The 20,365-nt window shown below is 38.3% G+C and overlaps 1 protein-coding gene and 1 pseudogene across 1 annotated transcript in view; one reads left to right on the forward strand and one right to left on the reverse strand.

Moving 5' to 3' along the window:
• Positions 1-20,365, forward strand: part of TTBK2 (tau tubulin kinase 2) — a 228,435-nt gene that overhangs the window by 58,333 nt on the left and 149,737 nt on the right. The window contains exon 3 of the mRNA XM_006831727.1: positions 20,166-20,301. Coding sequence (XP_006831790.1) covers positions 20,233-20,301 — 69 coding nt within the window. The 5' untranslated portion in view covers positions 20,166-20,232. The remainder of the gene's footprint in view (positions 1-20,165; positions 20,302-20,365) is intronic.
• On the reverse strand, positions 11,060-12,431 carry LOC102832026 (annotated as a pseudogene).

The raw sequence follows: 20,365 nt of genomic DNA on the forward strand, positions 1-20,365 counted from the left end.
TAAGCCTTCCAACTTTCTAAATATTCCTTTATATGTGGTTCAGAGTTCTGGGACAGCCCCTGAGCCTGCTTGGTCAGGTATTTTGTGTTGTTGCTGGTGGAGCTCCTTTACTGCACGTCCACACGATCCGCCATCTTGTTTGTTCTCAACAAACCCTCTTTTAATTATTTAGAGTCCTGGTGTGGTGCTGTGGGTTAATGTGTTGGACTGCAAAGTTGGTTTGAACCACAAGGTCAGCGGTTCAAGCTTACCAGCTACTCCTTGGAAACCCTATACATGGTTGCTGTGAGTTGGAACCGACTTGATGGCACTTAAGAACAACAAATAACGGAAATGAGAAGTCCTGGTGTGGTGCAGTGGGTTAATGTGCTGGTCTGGAAGGTCCATTTGAACCACAAGGTTGGCGGTTCAAGCACACCATCCACTCCTTAGAAACCCTTTACAGGGATGCTATGAGTTGGAACCACCTCAACAGCACTTAACCACAACAATAACGTAACATAAATGGAGTCCTGGTATGGCACTGTAGGGTAAGTACTAGACCACAAGGTTGGTTTAAACTATAAGGCCAGCAGTTCAAACTTACCAGTCACTCCTGAGAAACCCTACACAGGGTTACCATGAATTGGAATTGACTCGACGACAACATATACCAACAACAATAATAGAAATAAGTTGATGGCTTTAGCAAATAACAATAATACTGTTTTCTCTCATAGTTTGGGAGGCCAGAAGTCTGAATTCAGAGCGCCAGCTTTAGAGAAAGGTTTCAGCATATGTATGTCCAATATTCCTTGGAAATGTGTCTCAGTACCAATCTTTCTCTGGATCAAGGTGCTTCACAGTGCAGGCAGCCCAGGTCCAAAGGAGGCACACCACTCCTGGCTTTTCTTTCTGGATGGTAGTAGGTCTTTCTGTCAATGTTCACTTCTCTCTTTTTATATGTCTAAAGAGATTGGCTCAAAATAAAACTTAATCCTGTAGATTGTATCTGCCTCATTGACATCATAGAAGTAAGGATTTACAACATACTGGATAATTACATCAGATTAGAGCTGATCACGTCAGATGATCCATCATGGGGTTGATTGTATTATATTAGAGATCATCATGAAGATGATGACTACATCTTAACTGCAACACCATTGAGAATCCTTCCCCAACCACACTGACACAAAACTTTAACAGTTACAAACTCCAAAACTGTGATTATTGTTTGTGAGTTTTGTATGGCTATTGCAACAAATTATTGAACCTAGCCAAGAAGTAGAAAGTTCTGTGTGTGAGATGGTTGTTGTAAAAATTAATGAAAAGGTTGGTGGGTGGAGGCATGTCTGACCTCTGCCCCATAGGAACCAGCCTTGGCAGATGCCAGTGATCTTGATTGTCTCTCTTGCCCTGAAGTTAGGGAAGATCAGATACCATCCCCATGCCAATGGTGCACACACATTCACACACACATGCATACTATGATGTGTACCATGGGGGTGTATGGTAGAATTCATGTTTTCCATGTGGGAGACCCAGGTTTGAGTCCTAGCTAATGCACTGTGTGCACTTATATGCTAAAGGCTTGTATGATGCTGAACCCATTTCAGTGAAGCTTCTAGATGGAGTATGAAGAAAGACTTGTGATCTACTTCTGAAAATTAGCCATTGCATACTCATGGTACAACAGTTTGATCTGCAACTGATCATGAGTATGGTACAAGATCCATGAGTATGGATCAAGAATATGGGACAGGCAGCATTTGCATATGGGTTTCATGAGTCAGGGGCTAATTTATGGCAGCTGACAATAATAGTGTATATACTATGATCATGGTATGATTACCTTTTCTTCCCTATGCAAATTTTTTTTCTAGAGCCTTTGTCTTGCTCTTATATTACATTCTTTGCTGCCTGCATGCCGTGTAGTTTTATTTATTATTTATACTCTTGTTTTCATGAAGCACTTTGATCTGTAGAATCCTGAAAAAAAAAAAAAGGATATTGGAAATAAATTTTTATGAACCTTACTTGATAGGGACTTTGGGTATAAAATTCAAGGTTGGAAATAAGTTTTCCCTCAGATTTCAAGCAGATGCTGAGCTTGAACTGCCAACCTTGTGGCTCAAACGGACCTTCCAGGCCAGCGCATTAACCTGCAGCACCATACCAGGACTCCTCATTTCTGTTATTTATTGTTATGAAGTGCCATCAAGTTGGTTCCAACTCATAGGAACCCTGTATAGGGTTTCCAAAGAGTAGCTGGTAAGCTTGAACCGCTGACCTTGTGGTTCAAACCAACTTTGCAGTCCAGCACATTTTGAAGTTGCTACCTTACTATTTTCTAATATCAAGTCTTGCTGTTGAGAAGCCAACCATCATTCTGATTCTTGATTCTTTGTATTGAATCTCTTTTTTTTTTTAAATGTCTTTTGAAATTTGCAAGTTTTTCCTTTGTGTTACTGGTGTTATGAAATTTTCCTGATGTTTCTTGGTGTGGGTCTCTTCTGTGGGCATTTGATATTTTATGATTTATCAGTCACAAAATTTAGGTGTTTCAGATTGAGGAATTAAAAAAAAAATTCTTTGATGATTTCTTCACTTTTTTTTCTCTCTATGTAACTATTTAGATACTTTCTGTATTGTTCACATGTTGAGCTTTCTTGACAGATCCTCTTAATTTTCTTATCTTTTCTTTCCCATTTTCCTATCGTTGTCTATTCTCCTTTCTGGGACATTTCTTAAATTTTATTGCCCAACCTTTTGCTACAATATAGTTTAATTTCTAAATATTATGTATCCGATTTCCAAAAGTTACTTTTGGTTTTTTTACTTTAAAAATACCATCTAGTTTTTGTTTTATGGATACAGTACCTATCTCAGTATATTAATGATAGTTTCCTCTTAGCTTTTAAAATTGTGGGTCTCTCTTTCAGATTAGATGTTTTCTTCAAGTTTGGTAATATTTGGTTGTCTTTTTTAAAGAATACTGATTTGAAGAGGTAGATGTATTTGTGTGTGTATGGTGTCCTGATGTGGCACTATAGGATAAGCACTGGACTGCTAACCACCAGCTGCTTCTTGGAAACCGTCTACCGGGTTGCTATGAGTCAGAACTGACTTGAAGGCACTTAACAACATGTGTTTTACTTGTAGTCTTCATGTAGGGCTATCTAGCTGGCTGATTCTCTCCATCTTTTCCTTAGAGAGGAAGGAATGGCTATTGGAAGCTGAGAGAGGGGGAGAAAATTGGAGTATTTAGTATTTACTAAATTGCATTTCAGATAATCATCTTTTTCTCAGCCTAGTACTAATTCCTTAACTGTATCTGGTGTCCTCCAGTCCAAAATCCAAACCAAACTCTCTGCCATCTAGTCATTTTCAATTCAGAACAACCCTATGCAGTTTTTATGAGACTATAAATTTTCACAGAAGTACATAGTGTCCTTTTTCTCCTGCTGAGAGGCTGGTGTGTTTGAACCACTGACCTTGTGGTCAGTACTTATCTAACTTACAGTGCCACCAAAGAGCTTTTATTTTTCTACTCTTGTTGGGGAAGAATTTATGACTATGGATTAGGGAATAGGATCTTGTGGTGCAGCATCTTCTTAAGGTATATATTCAATTAATTCCTTTTGGTTGTTGTTAATTCCACCCTTATTTCTGTTTTCAGAGACAGCTGGTACTGTCAGTTCCTAAATTTGGAGATTTCCAATCCAAATTAGGTTGCTTACTGGCCTTCTGCACTGAAGCTATGGATTCAGCTTTTTAAGACTCATTAAATCAATTACCTCTTTCACATCTGTTGTTCAGCTTCCAGACTTTTACCTCTTCCAGTCTGTTGTCACCTCTTCTCCTGTCTGCATTTTCCTTGTGACCATAGGCTAAGTATCAGTTCCAATGCCTGGCATATATGTAGCTTCCTAATAAATACTTGTTGACTGGATGAGTGTTTCCATTGTTCCTTTCTAAGACCATTGCTCCACCACTCATCTGTCAGTTTGTCATACTGTGGTGACTTGCATGTTACTATGATTCTGGAAGCTGTGCCATGGGTATTTTAAATACCAGCAGGGTAACCCACAGTGGACAGGTTTTAGCTGAGCTTCTAGATGAAGACAGACTAGGAAGAAGGAGAAACAGACTACTTCCGAATATTTAGTGACTAAAAATCTTATGTATAGGAGTGGATCACTGTCAGCACCAGAATATTGAATATTGAAACATAATAAAGAGCACCAAAATATTGTCGGATATAGTGCTGGAAGATGAGCCCCTCAGGTTGGAAGGCACTCAAAATACAATTAGGGAAGAGCTGCCTCCTCAAAGTAGAGTTGACCATGATGATGATACAAATGGAGTAAAACCTCCCCGACCTTCAGTCTATTGTGTATAAGGTCCATATAAGTCGAAATCAACTCACCAGCACCTCCCCTGCCCCCTAAAAAAAAGATAAAGTAAAAAGTTAGAACTGAGGAACTTAAAATTTAAAACTATTATGTGTTAACATAACTATGTTTCAAAACAAAAATACAAATTAGTTGGATGAGTATCAATGTTTGTACATTTTACAAATCTCTTTAATGTCTGGCATGATGGAAGACAGCTGGATTCTCATGCTTCTGTGTTCACAATGTTGCAATATGTTGTTTTGGTTGAAGTATAAGAAAATCTGGCCTCATATGGGTACATAGTTTGAATAGGGAGGAATACTTTAATAACCTTTTTAGATAATTATGGTTCTCTTTTTAAATTTAAAGAATAAATATATTAAAAATTAATATACAGTAAAATTGACTTTTGGAGGTAGCTCTCGTAGTGTAGTGGTTATGAATCGGGCTACGAACCTTAAAGTCAGCAGTTCAAAACTACCAGCAGCTCCACGGGAGAAAGATGAGGCTTTCTGCTCCCCTAAGGTTTACAACCTTAGAAACCCTGTACAGGGTCGCTAGACTCGACGGCACTTAACAACAACAACAACAGTTCTTTGTGCCCTAACACATAAAATTCATGTAAGCCCTCACTGTAATCGTAACACTTGTAATTCATAATTTTATTAATAATCATTCCAGCTCTCCAAAAAACCCTTCTTGTGCTACCCCAATTGTATTTATACCCTCATAGACTGTTTACCTTGGCAACTACTGATCTGTTCTCCACCACTGTAGTTTTGTTTTTGAGATTGTCATATAAAATGTGATAAGAGTTTATGTTCTTTTTAGATTGACTGATGATGTCAAGCATCCTTAGTGTATTTATTTGCAATCAATGTATCCTCTTTGCTGAACTAAGTCTTTTGCCTGTATTTTAATTGGACTTAAATTTTCTTAATGTTGAATCTTGAGTGTTTTCTTTGTATTCAAGATATATATTCTTGTTCGAATATATAATTTGCAGATATTTTTTCTCACTCGGTGGGAACAATTTTTAATTTTTAAAAATGTTTTATTGTGAATTATGTGATAGTTTACATGGGAGAACATTAGCTTTACATTCATCCTACCATATATCGTTTCATTGCCATGGTTACAATCCCCTCTGTGCATCATCAATCAACCAAAGTGTATATATACCCTGCAAGCCTGCCCCTCACCCCCTGGTCATCAGCACACTCAATTTTTAATTTTTATGAAGCTCAAGTTAACATTGCTTTTCTTTTAAAATGAATTGTGCTTTTGGTGTCTTGTCTTTGTATAAGACCTGTTGTTGTTGTTATGTGCCGTGGAGTCGGTTCTGACTCATAGCGACCCTGTACAGGGTTTCTGAGGCTGTAAACCTTTATGGGAGCAGAAAGCCTCATCTTTTCTCCCGCGGAACAGCTGGTAGTTTCGAATTGCTGACCTTGAGATTAGCAACCTGATTCGTAACCACTATGCTACCAGAGCTCCTTTTGTATAAGACCTAGTCACCAATAATTGCTCACATTTATTTCTATGCTTTATAGTTTTATATTTAGATATGTGATAGATACATTGTTTTATATAAGACATGAAGTTTAAATCGAAATCCTTTTTTTTTTTTTTTGCATATGGATGTCCAATTTCAGTGCAGTTGAAAATAATATATTTTCTCTATTAATTTCCTTTGCACTTTTGGTTTTTATTTCCATTCCTCCCTCCTTCCTGACCCCTTTGAACTTTGTCTCCAGGTAGATGTTGCTCTTTTGATCTTGAACGGTTCATCATCATTCCATGGTGAACTGATCTCACTAGTGTTGTTGTTACCCCTATCTACCTTTCCACAGCTTGGTTGAAAATTGGGCTAGTAGGTGAATTGTGTTCCAGAGCTGAAGGGTGTTTGAAGGCCATAGTCTCAGATTACTCCAGTCTCTTTACCACCAGTAAGTCTGGTCTTTTTTTTTAAAAGATGATTTTTTGTTCTACATTGTCTCCAGCTCTATCCAGGACCATTTAGTGTGATCCCTTTCAGAGCAGTTGATAGTGGCGACCAGCCATCATCTAGTTCTTGTGGTCTTAGAGTTATGAAGACTGATGTTCCACATTGTCCTTTAGTCCACTAGACTATAATTCCAAGCATCTTCAGTTTTTATCACTCTTCTTTCTTCCTTTGACTGCTTTTAATTTCAAGGTAATGCTGGCTTCATAAGATGCATCGGGAAAGTTTCAGATGCTTCTATTTCTAGAAGAAATTTTGTAGAATTAATTTTATTTCTTCTTAAAGTATTTGTTAGAATCTGTCAGTTAAAAAAAAAAAACCTGTCCCCAAATGTGTGCAAATTTTAACTATGATTCATGTACTAGGACTCTCCAGGCTATCCCTTTCATTTTGAATGGATAGTAAGTTATAGTTTTTGAGCCATTAGTACATTGTTATCCAATTTATGTATATAGTGTTTTCACAATATTCTGTCTTATAATATAAAAGAGAGAGACTCAGTGAAATAGATTGCACAGTGCTACTGTCATGTGAGGACAGAGTGCTACAACATAGCAACGATTGTGAGGATATTGCAGGACTGGGTAATGTGTCAGTTTGTTGTATCTAAGATCACTATGATTTGGAGCTGACTTGATGGGCACCTAAGATGAGCTCTGGTAGCATAGTGGTTATGAATCGCACTGCGAGCCACAAGGTCAGCAGTTCAAAACTACCAGCTGTTCCATAGGAGAAAGATGAGGCTCTCTGTTCCCCTAAAGATTTACAACCTCGGAAACCCTATGCAGGGTCGCTATGAGTTGGAATCGACTCCACGGCACACCACCACCACCACTAGATAGCAAAGCATACCCCAGTTTAACAGTTTTTACCTGTACAAATTAGTGACTTTGATTACACTAGCCAGATTGTGCATTGTAATCTTTTTCTGAATTGTTCCTCCCCTATTAACATGAACTCATTGTGTCCCAAACTTCCTAAATAATCATTTGAGTTGCTGTTGTAATTTTGACCCCATAGATCTTTAGAAGAGTACAGTGTACATACCCTGTGTGGTCCTTCAGAGGTGACGTAGCATTTTCATATGTTATTAAGTGTGCACAACATGTGTGAAGTTAGTACTATTGCCCCACTTTACAGACCCATGAATTGAATCTCTAGACCCTATGCTGTCCCTAAGCCTATGCTATGCAACATAGTAATGCTGGTTCCCATATAACTGTTGAGCACTGGAAATGTAGTAAATCCAAACTGAGTTATGCTATAAAATGTAAACAGAGTCCGTTGGTGGTGCATAAGGTTAGCACACTCAGCTGCTAACTGTAAAATGAAAAGTTTGAGTCCACCCACAGGTACCTTGAAAGAAATGTCTAGTGATAGACTTTAAAATGTCAGTCACTGAAAACCCTATGGAGTACAATTCTATGCTAACATGCATGCGTTATTGTTGATCACAGTTGACTCGATGACAACTGATTTGTGAAGTGTAAAGATTTTGAAGCCTCATACCAAGAAAAAAAGAAAAGAATGTATTTGTTGTTAAGTACTATTGAGTCAGTTCTGACTCATAGTGACCCTGCACAGGGTTTCCGAGGTTGTAAATCTTTACGGGAGCAGAAAGCCTCATTTGTCTCCTGCAGTTTCGAACTGCTGACCTTGAGGTTCGCAGCCCAACTCATAACCACTACGCTACCAGAGCTCCTTAAAGAATGTATTGTTGTTGTTGTTGTCAAGTGCCGTCAAGTCAATTCCAACCCATAGCAACCCTGTATAGGGTTTCCAAGGAGCAGCTGGTGACCTTGCAGTTCAAACGGCTTTGCAGTCTGGCGTATTAACCCACAGAGCCACACCAGTACCCAAGAATGTATAGTGTATCCTTAATAACTAACTTTCATAGTATTGATTACACATTGAAATAAAATGAAAATTAAGGTAAATAAAAATTTCATCTTTATTTTTCAATTAAAAAACAATGTTGAAGGTATATATATATATTTTTTAATTGAGAAAATGTTTTTGTCAACTTGAAAATCAAACAGCATATAAAGTAATACTGGACAAGAGCAGACCTCTTATGGGAAATTTCCCCTCGAAAGGATGGGCAGACCAGCCTGGAGTGGCTAGAAGAGCAGAAGATACTTCTTGAAAGGAAGACCAACAGGAAAAATACAAAACAATATAGGCAGTCTGACTGATTACTACAAGAACAAGTAAGTTGCTTGCCCAGGAGACATCAAGGCAAGTGGTTGGGTCCCCTCAGAGCAAACCCCCTTCCAAGACTAAGACTCAATGGGAATACACACTCTCATTGGTGACTACGTTTGTCACCAATAAGGGAAAGTGAGGGAAAAATAGCAATGAAGCTGCGAGTTAAGCCCTACAACGTTCAAGACTCTTGTGAACCCAGGTAGAGACCTGGTCGGCCGGAAGTATGGCAAGACCTGGGGGCTTTTGAGCCCAGAGTTAGCAACATAGCCACAGAGGACTAGAGTAACATAGCCACAGAGGACTAGAGTGGAGAGTGAAGCGTCCAACTGATAAGAAGAGAGGGCATATGCACAAGAACACCCACACTTACAGATAATACCCACTTGACCTGGCTTCAGTGACTGAATGATCAGGTCTCAACTAGAAGAAGAAAATAGAGGGAAAAAAGAATAATCTGATACAATTTGATGAATTTGACATACACCTATGGATGCAGTAGCTCGAAAGAGGGAACAAATCTTTACATCGAGGATCATTCCCACCCCCTCAATACACCAGGGTAGATAGGGATGGACAACTTGGACATTGGCTACCCAAAATAGGGGGTGCAACAAAGGCAAGAAGTGACTGGCTTACAAGCTTTCAAAAGGGAGCCTAGATCCAGAGGGCTCAGAGGTAGGTAGAATCTCCAGTGAGTAGTATCCAATCTTTCTAGGCAGGGCTGATGAAAGGACATGGGGATGGGTCTCTTGTGATACAATAGTGAATAATTATTATCAGGACTGATTGTGAGGGTTGGAAATGTAGACGTTTTGTAGCAAGGAGGGGCGTGATTAATTTTGCAGTCTAGGAGCGGAGGTCCCTGGGACCATCAAGGGAGAACAGCGGAGAGCAGGACCCTACCCAGAGAAGCAGTGATGACTGATGGAGGCAGAGACGATGACGTGGAGAGATGGAGCAGCTGGGGACTTTAGATCCAGAGAGGGAGAGGGGCTGTTTGCTGACGACTGGGGAGCAGGCTTGTAGTGTACACCTTTTGGTTGGTAGATGATGCATGGGGGGAATTTAACCATGGCAATGAAATGATATACGATAGGATGAATGTAAAACTAATGTTTTCCCATGTAAACTATCACATTATTCACAATAAAACATTAAAAAAAAAAAAAAGAGCAAACCTATTATAGAATAATAGTACGTTCCAAATGAACTTTCAAAATCGTTTTGACAAAAATGCAACCAAACGATAATGAACATAATCCAGTCTCAAACTATTACAAACTTAGATATTTTAAACTGGAAAAAAATATGAAGTAACAAAATAAGACAGTCTAAATGTCAAAGGAAAAAAACTGAAGGTAAATGGAAACCTAATGGCACAAATACCTCCTAAAAATAATATTAATGTTAATAATCTATAGCACAGAATTTTTCAAGAGATCATGGTTCAGATTTTCAAATGTTTTTGAATAAAGTGACCTGAGACTGACTCTTGAGCCTATTATGATTCTGACTAAGATATCTGGGCATGCACTTCAAATGACATCATGTGATGGGTAAACAATCTTTTCTCCTTGCTTATCTAACATACCCACAGCAAACCATATTTATGCTGAAAATACAGGATTCTTTCTCATTATGCTGAAGGCAAAGGAGCTGACGGGTATCTAAAGAGAGGGTGTCTTATATTTTCTTTACATATGTTTTGGCTCAAGTAAAAAAGTTGTTATTTAAGGAAATAAAGGATTCTTCATGTTTCATGATGAAAGCCACATACAGTGAACAGTGAATCTATAAATATTACTTTCAAAACCTAAAGTTATTTGCTAGAAATGCACATTTAAAAAAAATGTTTTAAATGCCAGCCATGACTTAAACATGAATGTTATGCATAAGTCCAGAATAGTGATATAAATTAACCAGCACATCACTCACTTCAACTCTCACTTTAAATTGTTGTTCTTGTTAAGTGCTACTGAGTTTGTTACAACTCATAGCTACCCTGTATAGGGTTTCTGAGGAGCAGTTGGTGGGTTTGAACCATCACCATGTGGTTCAATTTGACCTTGTGGTCCGGTGCTTATCCTACAGTGCCACACTGTGAATATGGGAATGCTGCTGTACAATAATGAGTGGTATATAATGAAATTGTTGTTGTTATTAAGTGCAATTGAGTCAGTTCCCACTTAACAGAGTTTCTGAATAGGGTTTCTGAGAAGTAGCTGGTGAGATTGAACCACCAAGCTTGTGGTTCAAACCGACCTTGCCATCCAGAGCGTTATCCTGCAGCACCACATGAGTACCTGTTCTACATTAATTCCTTTTAGTTAAAGAAGCACATGAAATACTCAGAAAAAAGGTGTCAGTTTATAAAAGAAGTTAGTGTTTAGAAATGAAAAAGATGCAGTTGCATCTGCATTTTTAAAAACTTCACAAAGGTGCAAGCAATGGAATGCTTTTTTCAGTCTTACATGGGCGGCAGATCAGTACTATCATCTTGTGGCAGTGCTTTCTACAGATTTGACATCTCTCGTTGTCTGTCACAGCGTACAACTCTGGGTGCCTGGGTGCCTGGTAGGGGTTTATGGAATGGTAGTGCTAGGCGTTTTTGGAGTCTGAGGACTGCGAGAATCACTTCTACCTTCCAAGTCAACCTGTATATAATTGAACTGTCTGAGTTCTAAACTTGGACATCTGATATATAAGTTAAAGAGAGTTAGTGTATGCTTCAGGCACCATGAATATTCTACTTAGTGAGCACTTGCTGGAACTGTTTCATTCTCCATATTTACATAATTTTGCATTGGATCTAAATTATTATGGTAGCCACTTAGAGATGGAGGCCTTTGGTCCTAAATTGTCATCTTCATCCCTACTTAACCTGTGGGCTTCCCAAAAAGGAGGCAAAGATGACAGATTTTCGTAATTTAATAAGGCAGTTCTCTGAGCTGAGTTGCTGATGTTCTGGGTATTTGAGGTACAGGTGGATGTCAGCCAACCTATCCTGACCCCTAAGGTACTATACACTAATTTGTTAACAGAGGGAAAATCTTTGTTCATCACTGTCATATCCAGAGTCCCATTCTATGCTATTTGCTCCACTTCCACTGACTTGATCTCTTCCAAGTTGCTCCAATTTTTCTTTTTCCATTATTTGCAATTGATCTCCTTTGGGTTCAAGAAGAATTTGAGAGTCTATGTTCTCTATTCTACTTGGTTTGTTGCCCTCCTATACTCTTGGCCTCCAAATGAGACATGCCTACTTGCTCAGTTTTTCCTCTCTTCTTACATGTCTGTAGTATTGACATAGTATATACTTGTTCCTGAGCTATAAGCAAAGGATGTGTAGACTCTTCACCTACTGAAGGCAGGCATGCACGTCTCTTTGAAGGATGTCTGCTTGATAGAAGAGATGAGCCATCTCCAAATGAGGGATATAGGAGATATCCATTATGTAAGCTCTGGGCACCAAACTCTGGAATTGTACGTGCTTAAAGTGTTCTGAGAACTTTCAATTCTGACTGATAATTATTCCTTTCTTGAACGGGCTCTTCCACCACATTTATGCTATGATTTAGCATAATCTCTTGTAACATGTTGAATAATTCTTCTTTCTGCATGAGCACACTTGTCCAGTTTGATACCTTCGACCACTTTCAAAAGAAAAAAAGATTTGAATCATAGCCATAGCATTGCAGGCCTTGGTAGTGCCATTTTCCCGAGGCCCATTTGTGGGCATATCAAATCAAGTCTGTGTCTGTAAATTCCATTTTGCCAGAACCTGATTCATTTCCATCATCATCCACATTAAAGACCTTAAACTTATGGTTTATAGCCATATAACCATCCGATGGTTATTTGGATGTTAGGGAAATTTTCTTCCAGCAGTTCTTCAACTATCTCCTCTGTGGACTTGTGTGATTCTTCCTGTTCCAAATGCCAATAATTCTTGTTATTCCTCTTCATGTTGTACAACTATTCTACTCCTTTGCCCTTTCAGTGTATTGTGTATTTCTAATATTCTATTATTGATCCTTTGGACCTCTTTCTGTAGATTTTGAATTGTTTCCAATGCTGTGTCTATCTTACTTGATTGTTCCTGTAGCGCTTTCTTGACTTCTTCCTTATTTTTCTCAACTCCATTGCATAGTGTTTTGATACAATTTATAATCATTTTTCTGTTGCAAATCAAAACAACGAGATCTCATCTGACACCAACATTAACAGCAAACTTCAAAAAAACAGAAAACAATGCCGTAGAGGGTGTGGAGAGACTGGGACCCTCCTTACAGTGCTGGTGGGACTGTAAAATGGTTCAACCACTCTGGAGAGCAGCATGGCACTGCCTCAGAAAGTTGGAAATAGAAATACCGTATAACCCAGTGATCCCTCTACTTGGTATATATCCACAAGAAATACAAGCCAGGACACAAGTAGATATATGCATATAGATGTTCATCACAGCACTATTCACAATAGCAAAAAGATGGAGACTGCCTAAGTGCCCAACAGTGGAATAATAAACAAACTTTGGTATATACACACAACAGAACACTATGCAACATTGAAGAATAATGATGAATCTGTAAAACATCTCATAACTTGGATGAAACTGGAGGAGTTGTCTGTCAGTTTGTAGTACTGTGGTGGCTTGTGAGTTGCTGTGATTCTGAAAGCTATACCACCGGTATTTTAAATACCAACAGGGTCACCTATGGTGGACAGGTTTCAGATGAGCTTCCAGATGAAGACAGACTAGGAAGAAGGAGTGATGAACTATTTCCAAATATTTAGTCACTGAAAACCGTATGGGCTGAAAAATGAGCCCTTCAGGTTGGAAGGCACTCAAAATGCAACTGGGGAAGAGCTGCCTCCTCAAAGTAGAATTGACCGTGGTGACGTGAATGGAGTAAAGCCTGTGGGAGAAAAGCCCACGGGACCTTCATTTGCTGATGGGGCACAACTCAAAATGAAGAGAAACAGTTGTAAACATCCATTGAAAATCAGAACATGGAAAGTACCAAGTATGAATCTGGGAAAATTAGAAGTTGTCAAAAATGAAATGGAACACATAAACATTGATATCTTAGTCATTAGTGAGCCAAAATGGACTGGTATTGGCCATTTTGAATCTGACAACCACATGGTTTACTCTGCTGGGAATGACAAATTGAAGAGGAATGGTGTTGCATTCATTGTCAAAAAGAACATATCCAAAGCAGTCATGAGACCCTGTCTGTGATAGGATAATATCCATGCGCCTACAGGGAAGCCCAGTTAATGCCATGATTATTCAAATTTAGGCACCTATCACTAAAGCCAGTGAGGATGAAATAGAAGAATTCTACCAACTTCTTCAATCTAAAATTGATCAAACATGCAATCAAGATGTATTGATCATTACTGGGGATTGGGAATGCAAAGGTTGGGAGCAAAGAGGAAGGATCAGTAGTTGGAAAATATGGCCTTGGTGATAGAAATGATGCTGGAGAACGCATGATAGAATTCTGCAAAATCAATGATTTGATCATTTCAAATACCTTCTTTAGACAGCATAAGAGACGATTATACACATGGACCTCACCAGATGGAATACATAGAAATCAAATTGACTGCATCTTTGTAAAGAGATGATGGAAAAGCTCCATATCATCAGTGAAAACAAGGCCTGCGGCAGACTGTGGATCAGACTATCAATTACTCATATGCAAATTCAAACAGAAACTGAAGAAAATGAAAACCAGTCCACAAGAGCCAAAGTTTGACCTTGAGTATATCCCACCTGAATTTAGAGATCATCTGAAGAACAGATATGATTCGTTAAACACTAAAGACCAGAGACCAGTAGAGTTGTGGGATGACATCAGGGACAGCATACATGAAGAAAGCAAAAAGTCATTCAGAAGACAAGAAAGAAGTAAAAGGTCAAAATGGATGTCAGAAGAGACACTGAAACTTGCTCTCCAACGTAAAGATGCTAAAGCAAATGGAAAAAATGAGGAGGTCCAAGAGATTAACAGAAAATTTCAAAGATCAGCTCAAGGGGATAAAGCCAAATTTTGCAACAAAAAGATCTGGGATCAGAAAACCAAAAGGGAAGAACATGCCCAGCATTTCTCAAGCTGGGGGAACTGAAGAAAAAATTCAAGCCTCAACTTTAGTTATTGAAAGATTCTCTGGCCAACTTATTGAATGATGCAGAAAACATCAAGAGAAGATGGATGGAATACACACACAGTCACTGTACCCAAAGGAAATGGTTAATGTTCAGCCATTTCAAGAGGTGGCATATGATCAAGAGCTAAATGATACTGAAGGAGGAAGTCCAAGGTGCATTGAAGGAATTGGTAAAGAACAAGGTACCAGGAAATGATGGAATAAAAATGGAAATCTTTCAAGAAAGTGAGGTGGCACAGGAGGCACTCAAACTCATCTCTGCCAAGAAATTTGGAAGACAACTATCTGGCCGATTAATTGGAATAGATCCATATTTGTGCCCATTCCAAAAAGAGGTGACCCAACAGATTGTGGAAATCATCAAACAATTTCTTTGCTATCCCATGCAAGTAAAGTTTTACTAAAGGTAATACAGAAACGGCTGCACTGACAGAGAACTTCCAGAGGTTCAAGCTGGATTCAGAAGAGGCCGTGGAACGAGGGATATCATTGTTGATGTCCAATGGATCTTGGCTGAAAGCAGAGAATACCAGAAAGATGCTTACCTGTGCTTTATTGACTACACAATGCCTTTCGGTTGTGTGGATCATGGCAAGCTATGGACAACATTGCAAAGTATGAGTATTCCGGAACACTTAATTGTGCTTATGAATAATCTATACCTGGCTCAAGAGGCAGGTGAACAGAACATGGGAACACTGAATGGTTTAAAATTAAGAAAGGTATGCGACAAGGTTGTGATATTTTACCATACTTATTCAACCTATATGCTGAGCAAATAATCTGAGAAGTTGGGTTCTATGAAGAAAAATGTGGCATCAGGATTGGAGGAAGACTCATTAACAACCTGCGATATGCAGATGATACAACCTTGCTTGCTGAAAGTGAAGAAGACTTAAAACATTTACTGATGAAGATCAAAGAGCACAGCCTTCGATATGGATTACATCTCAATGTCAAGAAAACAAAAATCCTCACCACTGGACCAATAAACGACATTCTTATCAATGGAGAAAAGATTGAAGTTGTCAAGGACTTCATTCTTCTTGGATCAACTATCAACACTCAAGGAAGCAAAAGTCAAGAAATCAAAAGATGTATTGCATTAGGCAAATTTGCTGCACAAAACCTTTTTACCTTGAGGACTAAAGTGCACCTGACCCAAGCCATGGTATTTTCAATAACCTCATATACATGTGAAAGCTGAACAGTGAATAAGGAAGAAGATAGAAGAATTGATCCTTTTGAGTTATGGTGTTGGAGGAGAGTATTTAAAGAGCCATAGGCTGCCAAAAGAACCAATAGATCCATTTTGTAAGAAGTGCAGCCAAAGTGCTCCTTGGAGGCCAAGATAGCCAAACTTTGTCTTTCATACTTTGGACATATTGTCAGGAGGGACCAGTCTCTGGAGAAGGATAGGTGGAGGGTCAGAGAACAAGAGATGGATTGGCCAAGTGGCAACATCGATGGACTCAAGTGTGGCAACAGTAGTGAGGTTGGCCCAGGATCGGGCAGTGTTTTGTTCTGCTGTGAATAGGGTCGCTATGAGTCGGTACCAACTCGATGGCACCTAACAGCAACAACAACAATGGCTAATAATTGTGAACATATTGTCATATGTTAGTTGACAGCTTTCATTTATTATTTAAAATTTATGTTCAGAGGAACAAATTGTTGCCTTGTCAGTATGCTTAATGAGTTTTATTTTCTTTAGCATCATTATGAACTCAAAGGTTTTAAAATATTTAAAATGTTTCAATTGTTTAAAGTTGTTCTTTCTGATGTTTATCTTTTAACTAGTAGTTGTTGTTAAAGTGCTGTCCAGTAGGTTCCAACTAATAGCAGCCCTTTATAGGGTTTCCAAGAAGCAGTTGGATTTGAACCGCTGATCTTGTGATTAGTCCAGTGCCTACACTATAGTACCATACCATGACTTTTTAACTAGTGGCAGCCCCTTTAAACTTTTAACTAATGGTAGGTTCTCCTTTTTGACTCCTGTGCCCTTTTGATTTAATTCCATTATCTTTGACAAAGTTAGATTCTACCATGAAGATAATTAAGCTTAAACTTTCCTTTCCTTGCATGAGTTTCTTCAAACGTTTGGAACCAAGGTCTTAGCAATTGGTCAGATGATTTTATAAATTTTGCAAAAGTAAGGTATTTAAGAGAAGGAGAGCTCACTTAATAGAAACTTTGTTAAGTGCCATCAAGTTGGTTCTGACTCATAATGACCATGTATAGGGTTCCTGAGAAACAGCTGGTGGGTTTCAACTGCTGACCTTGTGGTTTGCAGTCCAGTGCTGATCCTATAGCGCCACACCAGAAGTCATTATAAAATCTGAATATTTCTCTAGCCTTTGACACATTATTCAGGCATACCAAAATTTTAGCCTCATACTTTTCCTAACCCAATTATGTTATTAATCATTTCTTCACGGAAATTGGTTCTTTTTTGAGGGAAATGGGATTTGGATCCCTCAGTTTGGATGCTGAGGTTGCGTATTACTAATCTATTGCATTGTTTTTAGGTCTTTTCTGTGTCTTGAGTTGTAAAGTGCATATTTAAATAAAAATCATGATGTTTGTCACATAAGATTGTAGTATATTTACATTATTTCTTTGGTTTTTACCTGTATGTCTCTTTTATCTGAAAATCTTCAATGTTATACCATTGGTAGCATCTTGCAAAATTATAGTATAATATCACTCCTGGTGCGTGAGGATCAGCACGGGACTGCAAACCACAGGGTCATTTTAAGTCAGAACCAACTTAACAGCAACACCATCACAACAAGGACATTAACATTAATGCAGCATATCAATGCATAACCAAAAGGATTTCTTATCTTGGATTTTTAAAGTTTTACCCAATTTCCTTCCATCCCTATTCTATCCATGACCACGAATCTGTTCTTCATGTCTATGATTTTGTAATTTCAAGACAGTGTTCTTTTGTGATTGGCTAATTTAACTCAACATAATACCCTCCAGCTCCATCCATGTTGTGAGGTGTTTCTCAGATTCTTCGTTATTCTTCAGCATTTTGTTGTAATCCATTGTGTGTCTTTACCAAAATTTGCATAATTATTCTTCTGTTGATGGGCATTTTGGCAGTCTTCATCTTTTTGATGTATCTGTTATGGACAGCATATTGAAGCATTCTCTCTTTTTTTTTTTCTTTCTGTCCATTCTGCTATCTTTGTCTCTTGACTGATGTAGCTTAATCCTTTTACATTCAGTGTAATTATCAATAGGTATTAATTACTTGCTGTCATTTTGCTGGCTTTTTTTGTGTGGTACTGATGGTGTTTTTGTTCCACATAATTTTCTGCACTGAGTTCATTTTGGTTGTGGATTTTCTTTTCAGTTTCATTTTTGTTGTGTTAATGTTTATTAAATCTCTCTGATTTTCTTCTTTTTTAAATTTAGAATGTGTCAGTGTATTTATTTTCTTTGAGGTTACCATCTAATTTGTTATATTTTCCCCTATTTAAAACATTTGATTTTATCTTGATACCTACCTGAATTCCTTTCAGTTTGGAAGTTTGATGTTTACAATAGTCCCTCTTTTTGCTTTGCAGTTCTTTATTATACATTGATACCTCTGGTTACCTGTTGTCAGTCTTGTAGATTTGTTTTACTTTAAATACAAAATGTGTCAAAAATTACCTGCACTATGGCTGTAGAATTTATCTTAATCAAATGTTAGAACAGACAAATACATTATTTTTTGACGTAATCTCCTTGCTTTTCAATACACTTTGTCAACAAGCTTTTGTATTCCCGTATTTAAAAATATTTTCGGCTGAGCTGAGAGCCACAAATGTACTGCTGTCTTCGTTCTTTCATCAGAGGTGGGTCTTGGTCCTTGGAGGGCTACTTTCAGAGGACCAAACAGGTGAAAGTCTGATAGAGCAAGATCAGGACTATAGGGAGGATGCTTTAACACCTCAAGAGGAAGTTTTTGTAGAATGTCAACATTGTGTAGTTGTTGTTGAGTACCATGGAGTCGGTTCCAACTCATAGTGACCCTGCACAGGGTTTCCGAGGCTGTAAGTCTTTACAGGAGCAGAACACTTCATCTTTCTCCTGCAGAACCGCTGGTAGTTTTGAATTGCTGACCTTGAGGTTGGTAGCCCGACTCGTAACCACTATGCTACTAGAGCTCCTTGTAGGCAGAGGTATATGGATGTGTGCGTTGTCATGCAAAATCACAAAGCCCTTAGATAACAATCCTCTGCATTTAATTTGAAGCTTAGGCTTCAGCTCCTCAGTGAGCATCTCACTGTAATGAGCACTGTTGCTTGTTGAACCTTTTTCCTAATAGTGTTCCAATTCTGGCCCTTGATAATCCCATACAACTATAAGCATCAATAACTTCAGTCATCTTCTTACTTACCTGTATTTTGTTCTCTAATATTAAGTTACAGTTACTTTAGCCATGTTTGTTTTTTTTTTCTGATGTATTTTCATGCATCAGACTGCAAAGTCATTTGAACTGCAGGGTTAGTGGTTCAAACTCACCAACTGTTCCTTGGAAACCCTATACAGGGTCGCTATGGGTTGGAATCGACTTAATGACACTTAACAACAACAACATAGGTATTCTTTCCATTTTATTGAGTTTTTCTTATAATATCATTGTATTGTGTTAGAGTCTTTCTCTGTAACTCCTGGTTATTTTCTATATATTTTTTGTACATTTTGTAATATTAATATATTACCTATTAAACTATGTTGTTATTATTGTTAAGTGTTGTCAATAGCAACCCTATAAACATTTTCCGAGGAGCAGCTGGTTGAGTTTGAACTGCTGACCTTGAGGTTCAAACTCACCTTGCGGACTGGTGCTTATCCTACCCCAGGACTTCTATTAAACCATTATTGTTGATAAGTGGTTGTTGAGTCAGTTCCAACTCATAGCAACCTTGTATAGAGTTTCCAAGGAGTGGTTGGTGAGCTTGAACCACCAACCTTGTGGTTTAAACCAACCTTGCAGTCTAGCACATTAACCTGTAGTGCTATACCAAGTTGTTCTAAATTAGGTACTCTCTTCTTAAGCACTATGTTGTACTTGGAATAGTGGTCTGTCTAGGTCAGCTGCTACTTGGTACCATGCTTGCCTCACAGTTTAGCAATCTCAATTGTAATAATATCTCTATTGTAACCTAAGGTCTTTTGCCCAGTATATAGCTGTTTTGCTGGACATCTATAATAGTAGGATAAATGCTATTTGTACATGCATTGAGCAGTTTTTAAGACGGTATATTTTTAGTCCCCATTCTAATAAAGTAACTTATTTATTATATAGAATGAATAGTGCTTCTTGGTGCTGGAATGTTATTTGTGTTAATTAGGTAGACCTGATCTACTGCTGCCGTTTCTTTTTGTTTTAGTTTAAATGGAAACCACCCTTGGGAACTGGATGCCTGTGTAGCTGTTCTGTCACATCAGTGAATTGCAATGAGTGGGGGAGGAGAGCAGCCGGATATCCTCAGTGTTGGAATCCTGGTCAAAGAAAGATGGAAAGTGGTGAGTATATGTCATTGTGTGTGTATATTTGTGTACATACATATGGGGAATAATTTTTGGTATT

The sequence above is a fragment of the Chrysochloris asiatica genome, unplaced genomic scaffold, assembly GCF_000296735.1.
Source record: "Chrysochloris asiatica unplaced genomic scaffold, ChrAsi1.0 scaffold00004, whole genome shotgun sequence".
Taxonomy (NCBI): Eukaryota; Metazoa; Chordata; class Mammalia; order Afrosoricida; family Chrysochloridae; genus Chrysochloris; species Chrysochloris asiatica.